This window comes from Lates calcarifer, unplaced genomic scaffold, assembly GCF_001640805.2.
Source record: "Lates calcarifer isolate ASB-BC8 unplaced genomic scaffold, TLL_Latcal_v3 _unitig_5322_quiver_762, whole genome shotgun sequence".
NCBI classification, from domain to species: Eukaryota; Metazoa; Chordata; class Actinopteri; family Centropomidae; genus Lates; species Lates calcarifer.
The window spans coordinates 1-8,602 of NW_026117452.1; the positions used below are offsets into that span (position 1 = coordinate 1).

General features: G+C 44.4%; 1 protein-coding gene across 1 annotated transcript; it reads right to left on the reverse strand.

Moving 5' to 3' along the window:
* Positions 1–1,488: 1,488 nt before the first annotated feature.
* Positions 1,489–6,159, reverse strand: LOC108874359 (potassium voltage-gated channel subfamily G member 3-like). The gene is given in 4 exon segments (XM_018662787.2): positions 1,489–2,783; positions 2,786–3,282; positions 4,452–5,523; positions 5,804–6,159. Coding segments are annotated over 3 exon segments (1,218 nt in total). The 5' UTR covers positions 5,027–5,523; positions 5,804–6,159; the 3' UTR covers positions 1,489–2,637.
* Positions 6,160–8,602: the final 2,443 nt, after the last annotated feature.

Below are 8,602 nucleotides of genomic sequence, written 5' to 3' on the forward strand. Positions count from 1 at the left end.
ACTTTATTTTCATTTGACTCCTCAGTAATAATCAATCACTGATCAATATACTGGCTCCTCAGTATTAACCGTCTCTCTCCTGCAACTCTGATGTTAGCATTAGTATTAGCATTGGCTGCTCTCCCGGTGCTAACAAGGTCACGCGGTGTTCCGGTCTCACCTGCGGGTTGTAGGAGGAGGCGGGAGCTCCGGTTAGCCGCTGCGTCACTCCGTTCACTTTGTAGTACATATTGAGGAGCGCTAACTCAGGTAAAACACACCTGGACACGCAGACACTTCACCTGTTGCTGACGCACCGATAATTGCTATATCTCCTGATGACAACACAGCGCTGCGTGATCACGTCAGAGCCGCACTGAAGGACCCATGGCGGAAGAGGCGTCCGTGACGTGCCTAGAATAAATCCGTTTAACACATTAAACTTCACTAAAAGACATTAACCTTCATTAAAAACAGATGAAATTCCACTAAAACAGATTAAACTTCACTGAAAACAGATTATACTTAATTAAAAACACGTCCTCTTTTCCTCAGTAACATCTTTAAATACTGATGAACAGCTTTGTTGTGTATGAAGTGTGAACTGTGATGAAGACCACAGCTGAAAGACAGAAACTGATCTGATAATCATCAATAAACCAACAGCTCCTCTGATAAACAACATGCTTTAACTCCTGACTCAAACACAAACACTGATTTTAAAGATTCTTAAAAACACAAACTGCTCCTTTAATGAATATATCAGGATTTAATAAATAAAAAGAAATAGTGATTTATAGTTCAGTTCTGTACAGAGAGAAGGAAAGAAGAATAAAAACAGAATGAGAGAAAGAGAAGATGTTTCTGTGTTTGGAGATTAAAGGGATAGTCCATGTAGTCATAAAGGCTGCTGTGTTCTGCACCAAAGAAGAAGATGAGTGTTTCCTCAGTGAGACATTTCACACTGATTTTTTCCATTTCACACTGATTTTTTCTTCGTCCCAGCATCCCTCCTGTCTCTCCTCCCGCCATCTTTGCTGACATTTCACTCCAGCAGCTCCTCCATCACTTTCAAAACCAAATGTTTTCAACACTTCAACTTCCTGTCTGAGTCTGCTGTTGCCGTGGAAACCGGTGGACATTGTCCAGTTACAGCAAAGAGTTTAACCCTTGACGGACCGAGGCACACCCCCCCACCCCCTCCCAGGACAGCTGCAGTTTGACCTGAAGGAGAAACTGATGAAGACTGAATCAATGTGGATCAAATGATTAACCTAATAATCAGCTCATGTTACATTTTTAAATGTGGATGTTTGTTCTGTTTCATCTCAGATCCTAGAGTCAGTGAAGAGGACGTTTTACTGCTGAGGATCTCCGGCAGAACATCAGATTAAACTGTTCACACACACATCACACAGTAAATCATCAACAAACCATCAGTGACTCATGTTGAAACAGGAGTTCAGGATAAAGTCATGAACAGGGAGGCGTCGACAGGCTGAAAAAAGAATCAGAAATCTCATCAATTCTTTAAAGTGAAGTTTATAAATGAACCTTTGACATTTTACACAAAAACATCAACAACACAAACTGAAACAAAGATTGTGTGTCTGACCTGTGTTCACTCTGATCTGAGGTCTGTCAGAGGTGAAGATGTTCTGCTTTTATAAATATCAGATAGTGTGAGGAGGATGTTTCTGTGTGAGGATCATGGAGTCTGGATGGAGGATGGGTGTTTCAGTCAGAACTGATTGATGATCAATGATTCAGTCGTTAAGACCTGTATCTGGTTCCAGAGACTGAACTCTGCAGCAGAGAAACTCAGGATCTGATGAAACAAAGTTTATTTTTCATCTCATTGGTTCTAAAAAAATAAACCGACCTCTGTCAGAGAAGGTGGAGCAGTGAGAACTGATTACTCAGATTCATTGAGCTTGAGTTTTAGACAAATCAACAGATATGGAGATGAATATTTATGTGTCTGTACATGGAGCGCAGATTTTTGTCCTCTAAAAGTCAACAACATGGTCTGCACAGCTGCGTGGGCTGTTTAACTGAACACTGTGTTTACATAGCTCTGTCCAGGAAACTTCACTGGAAATGATCCAGAAACTACAGCACCTGTAAAATAAACTGTGTTCGATTCTTTCTGTGGATATAAAACACAAACTGAGGCTCCGGAAACCTGAGACCAACCTGAAGGCATAAAACAAAACCTGGTAGTAAAAATATGAAAAGTTTTTGTTGGACCTAATGCGACTCTTTGTGGGTTTGGTTCCATTTACATTGGAGGTCAGAACTCAGAGTGACGGCGACAGGAAAGACTTTATATCTGCTCTTTCAAATCTGCTCCACCTGAAGAAATGAGTTGAACACAAACTCTTCAGGACGTTGTTAAAAAGACGTTCACATTTAAAACCTGGAACATTAAACCATGAAAGTGAACTAATTCAGTCGTATGTCAGACTAGCTGTTGTTAGCAACAGTTGCTAGGAACAGCCATCTTGGATTCTGATGTCGGGGTTGCTCCGACTTCAGGAGGCGTTCAGGTTCAAACTTCTGACTGGAAACTCGGAAATTCAGACTTCAGAGAAGAACTGGAAAGCAGTGTTAGACTCTGATGTCTGAGGAAATTCCTGTAGTTCTTCCTGTAGTCTTTCAGTTCATGAAGTCTGCAGACAGGCTGTGGGTGCAGCGGGCGGAACGAACCTTGAGCTCGTGGTAGCACTGGACGAAGCTGTGGTAGATGAAGGTGATGGGCAGCGCAAGCAGCACGATGCCACTCACCACGCAGAGGCCGCCAGCACGCGGCCTGCCACCGTCACCGGGTACATGTCACCGTATCCCACCGTGGTCATGGAGATGATGACCCACCAGCACGCGGCGGGGATGCTGGCGTAATCCTGGTTTCCGGTCTCCAGGTCCAGGCCATGCTCCAGCAGCTGGGCCAGTGCGCTAAAGATTGCCATGGCGACGCAGATGAAGACCAGCAGCATCACCATCTCGCGGTAGCAGCGGCGCAGCGTCAGGCCGAGCGTCTGCAGGCCCATGAAGTGACGCGCCAGCTTGATCACCCAGAAGATCCGCATGATGCGCAGGACGCGCAGCGTGACGCCCGCACGCTGCAGCTGAGAGTTTTCCCCTGTCAGGATCGTCACGGTGACGGAGATGTAGTACGGCGTGATGGCCAACAGGTCGATGATGTTCAGGGGACGACGGACAAACTCACATTTATCACGAGAAACCAGGAAACGGACGATACACTCAGCTGTGAACCAACCGATACAGACCGCCTCGATGATCCTGCCAGGGAAGCCAATCACAGAGGGGAGGGGTCAGAGAGAGTCAAGCCTAAACAATAAAGTTATAGATGAAGACAATCCAATCAGAGTCAAAGATTTAAGACAGAGACAAGTATTACCCACACAACACATCAAACACAAACTGGATCTACATTCACCGGCCACTTCATTAGGTTCACCTGTTCACCTGCTCATTAACGCAAATATCTAATCAGCCAATCACAGGGCAGCAGCTCAGTGTGTTTAGTCCTGTAAACCTGGTGAAGTTCAGACTGAGGAGGAAAGGTGATGTCAGACTCTGAACGTGTCCTGGTTGTTGGTCTGAGTGTTTCAGAAACTGCTGATCTACTGGGACTTTCACTCACAACCATCTCTAGACTTTACAGAGAGTTTACAGGAGGTCAGAGGTCAGACCACTTCGAGCTGAGAGGAAGCCAACAGTTACTCAGATAACCACTGGTTACAACCTGCAGTCTGCAGATCATGTGTGAAGGCTGAAGCAGAGACAGCAGCAGAGACCACTGCAGGAGTCAGTCCTGTCAGCTGAGAACAGGAAACTGAGGCTACAGTTCACACAGACTCACCAACCCTGGACAACAGAAGACTGGAAACACATCGTCTGCTCTGATGAGTCTGGATTTCTGGGTCAGAATCTGGTGTAAACAACATGAACTCATGGATCCAACCTGCCTCGTATCAGTGGTTCAGGCTGATGGTGTAATGGTGTGGAGAATATTCACTTGACTTCTCTTGACTCACTTTGGGCTCCTCAGCACCAACTGAGCATCATTTAAACTCCACAGCCAACCTGAGGATCAATGCTGACCATGTCCATCCCTTTATGACCACAGTGAATCGTCTTCTGAGGGCAGCAGGATAACGCTCCGTGTCACAAAGTCAAATCAACCTCTGTTGGACTGAGATCTTTGGGATGTGGTGGAACTGGAGATTCTCATCATGGATGTTCAGCAGATAAATCTGCAGCAGCTGTGTGATGCTTCATGTCAGTATGGACCAAAATCTCTGTTTCCAGCTCCTGGTTAGTTCTCATGAAGAGTTAAGATAGTTCTGAAGGTTCAAGGGTCAAACCTGGTACTAACCTGTATCTGATGAAGTGACTGGTGAGTGTGGATACTCATGTGACCTCAGGAGGTCTGAGACGTGTCCTACCTGTGCTGGTCCAGGGTCTCGGTGGTCTTCCAGTCCGGTAAAGTGCTGGCACACAGCATCACCATGGAGATGACCACGAACAGCACCGACACCGACGCGAGGATCTGTGCCGCCAGCGAGGAGGTGGGCTCCTCGAACGTCCTCCTCATCCTCTCCAGCCAGCGGCTCTGGGGCTCCCTCGGGCCCCGTGGCTCCTCCTCGGGGAAGAAGTGGACGAAGCAGTCGGACATGCGGTCGTCGAGGCGTCGCTGGCAGCAGGGCTGCAGGTCGGAGCTCTCCAGGCCCCAGTACAGCATCTCGTTGTAGAAGGACAGCTCGCACATGTGCGGCACGAAGCGCAGCTTACCGTGCTGCACGTACAGCATGATGAAGCTGAAGGCCTCCGAGTGGCGGTCGAAAAAAAACTCGTTCCTGTCGCGGTCGTAGTCGTCACAGAGTTCCAGCAGCTCGCTCTCCGATACGCAGCGATGCAGCCGACTGAGTCTGCTGAGAGGGAGGCGCTTCATCAGCTCCGCCGAGCAGGAAAACCTGCGACCGCCAACATTCAGGGTGCAAAAGCTGCTCCCAAACTTCATCTTATCTCAGCTTAATATTTTAACTTTATTTCCTGAGCTGCTGTTTCCCAAACTTCATTTATTTCGTTGTGAAAACATCCGACTTTATCGTCTGTTGGTTAAAAAGATGCAGCTGCTTCCAGATGTTTTCCTTTGTTAGTAAAACATTGTTAGAAACTTTATTTTCTCTTAATAAGAACTCAAGGCTGTGCTTCCAAACCTCAGCTTCAGTCTGGTTGAAACTCTCTTTGTTATAAAACTGTAGCTGTTTCCTCTGATAATCTCCACAGGCAGCTTCCAAACTTCACTTTGTCTTTGGTAAAAATTCACACTGTGTCACTTTCACTTGAGGCTGCATCCAGATGTCTCCATCTTTTCTGTTTCCAAACTCAGTTTTCTGTTAAAAATAAAACCTGGCTGCAGTTTGCAGACTCCATCTTCCTGCTCCATCTCATCATCATGACATTTTCATCTTCTTGTGAAAACCTCAGTTCCTTCCAAACATCATCTCTTCACAGCTGAAAGAGAATAAAAACATGTCAGCACCAACAACATGAAGGTGATTTCTGTCATGAGCAGTGACCCACTGGACTGGACTGATGTTAAAATCTCTCATTCTCACTCTTTCACTGCATCTCTGTATATTTTTAGTTAAACTGGGTGAAACTGAATCACATTTAAAAAAACAAAAAGTGTGTTTGAAGCTGTCAGCTCAGAGCAACACTGATTTAAAAACTGATTTAACACTGATTTAAAAACTGATTTAAAAACTGATTTAACACTGACTTCAAAACTCACCGATCATCAGTGAAAGCAGGAACCTTCAGATCAGCTCTGATCGTGTTTGGTTTTAGAGTCGGGATGAGTCACATCAGTGGATCCTGTTTCACTTCAGCTTTGTTCCTTCTCTGAGCTGAATCTGAGACTGAAGAGCACCACCACCACCACCTCCTCCTCCTCCCGCTGTCTGAGAGGAGGAGGATTAGTCGATGATTCAAACAGCAGTCAGTCTGAGCTGGAGAGTGCTGGTTTGATTCAGAAGCTGAATCTAACTCTCTTTTTTTGTTACTCTTCATCCTCCTCCTCCTCTTCCTGTCCTACATTTGGTTTTTCCTCCTCTCCTCCTCAGATCTGACCTCCATCACTGCCCCAGATTAGACATTTAATCCACTTCATGTTGATTTTATGTTGCAGTGAAGATCAAACAGCAGATCTGAATAATGAGTCCGATCTGAAGAATTCATTAACAACCTGCAGAGTTTATTCTGTGGAAACAGCTCCACTTGCTGGAGGCAGCGGTGAACTGCACATCATCAGCAGCTTCACGCTCTTCACTCAGTTTGATTTAAAGTTAAATCTGTTGACAGAAGCTGATCTCTGCTTCTATTCAGTAAAAACTAAATGATCTAAAATCACATCAATCATCATCACAAATGAAAAATAAAACAAAACAACAAACTCACAGAATTAGAAACAATTTTACTCCAGATTTGACTGAACCTAAAAAATATGCTGGAATACGTGTAAATACCAATTTACAATTTAACATAATGTAAAATGTGTAAAACATAATGAACTAAATAACCATTTAAACAAACCAAATCACAGATCAGTGACCAATTAATCAATAAACCCATGTTGATATTCTATAGAGCTACAGAGCCAACAGTACTGAGAGTCAGATGACTGTAATCACAGGATCCTGAAGGACCCATCACATATTTTATATTCTGACCATGAACTGTTTCCATCTGAAGAACATTAGAGCACCTTAATATAAAACCAGTTCTCTTCAGCTCTGTTTTGTCTCTGCCTTCAACAAACTATTGAACCCAGACTGAATGTTTTTTAATCCACCAGCTGCACAGTTGTTTCTTATTACCAAAGTTTCTCTGTAGAATACTTGAACTTGTTTTATTTAATCTGGATATTTAAATCAATTTATGGACTCATAAATTGCCTCATTTGCACGTCTGGATTTCATCTTATTATCTTATATTATTTAAATTGTTTTATTACGCTCTGCCACTGTACTGAGCACAGAGTGTGATGGGGGAGAATCACCTGTTTCTGTGTGTGATCAGTATTTTTTGGTTTGATCTGAGTCTCAGTGAGATGCTGGTTAGCACAGGCAGGACCCCAACAACCCAACAGAGATGAAGAACATGTGAGTGAAGATTGCTGTAAAGGCCTGAGGTTCTTTGTCTATTGGCATAATGATACTTTCTGAATTCACCAGACAAAACAGCAGTGGAGGAACATAGCTACAGTGCTGAATACAGACAGAGATCAGGGAGGTAATGGACTTGCACAGGTAGACTCACTGGTCTTCACCTGAGTAGGGTTGAACCCATCAGGGCAGAGTATGCCCTCACAAACGGTTTTGGGTATGGGAGTGTGAGCTCAGTTACGCTCCTCTGCTGCCTGAAACTCAACCGGCCAACACTCATATCAGTTATAATGTTACACAGGAACATCTGTGAATGAGATTGGTAAGAACTCTCTCTGACAGTGATGTCAACAGCATTTATGTTACACCTGCAGTCTCCACACGTCCTGACAGATTTCTCCTGGGGATAGAAAAGTCTATTACATCTTGTTTTATGAAAAAATATTCAACAAAAAGACTTTGTACAATAACAAAGAACCAAACCAAATGTATTTAAAAAAACAGAAAAAATAATGTTAATTCAACTAAAATATTCTCCATTAAAATGGTAAACGGACTGCACTTATATAGTGCCTTACACTGCACTCACATTCACACTGTGCTTGTTCTTCTATAGAGTGCTCTAACACATTCAACACATTCACACATCAGGGTCAGTCTGGGGTTCAGTATCTTGCCCAGGGATGCTTTGGCACATGGACCACAGCAGCTGGAGGTCAAAGCCCCGACCCTCTGATTAGTCGACAACCTCTTTTACCTCCTGAACCACAGTCACTGCTCACAGAAGAGGTTGTCCCTCCCTTACAGAGAATACAAAGACACTGAGGACTCAGGCCAGAACCCAAAACCAGGATGCAGAGGTTCAGTGAAGGTGGTGTTGAAGGTGAGGAGGTGGATCAGTTTGTCAGAGGTGAATGTGTAGAAGGACAGAGAGCCAGCAGGACAGTCCATACACTGCTACTCTGTTAGAGCCGCAGGAAGAGGAGGGGATGGGTTTTCCTCTGTTATTGTTTCATGATAGCGTAACGACCACCTTCAGAGCAGAACAGACTCCAGGACTGATCTGTCCCTCCGAACCAGCAGTCTTCACTATCTCCTTTCCTGCTGATTCCTCTGTAACTCACTGATATATCAACTCTTTTTCTCCACTTGACCTCCCAGTAACAGCGACCAGTCAGACCAGTTCTGCACAGCAGCTGAGGCCAGTGATCAAATCTGTCTGGATGATCAGGATATGACTGATCGCCTTTCACACATGTCGCCGTCCTGTTGTTGTCAGACAGTTTGATCTCTGAGTTCACTGTGTTTAAGTCAAATGTAAGTTGACAGGAATCTGATGGAGAGAACAAGACACAACACAGCTGCAGTTATTGATTGATCATCTGATCATTGATTGACAGTTTGAAGCTGCTTTGTTTTCATCAATC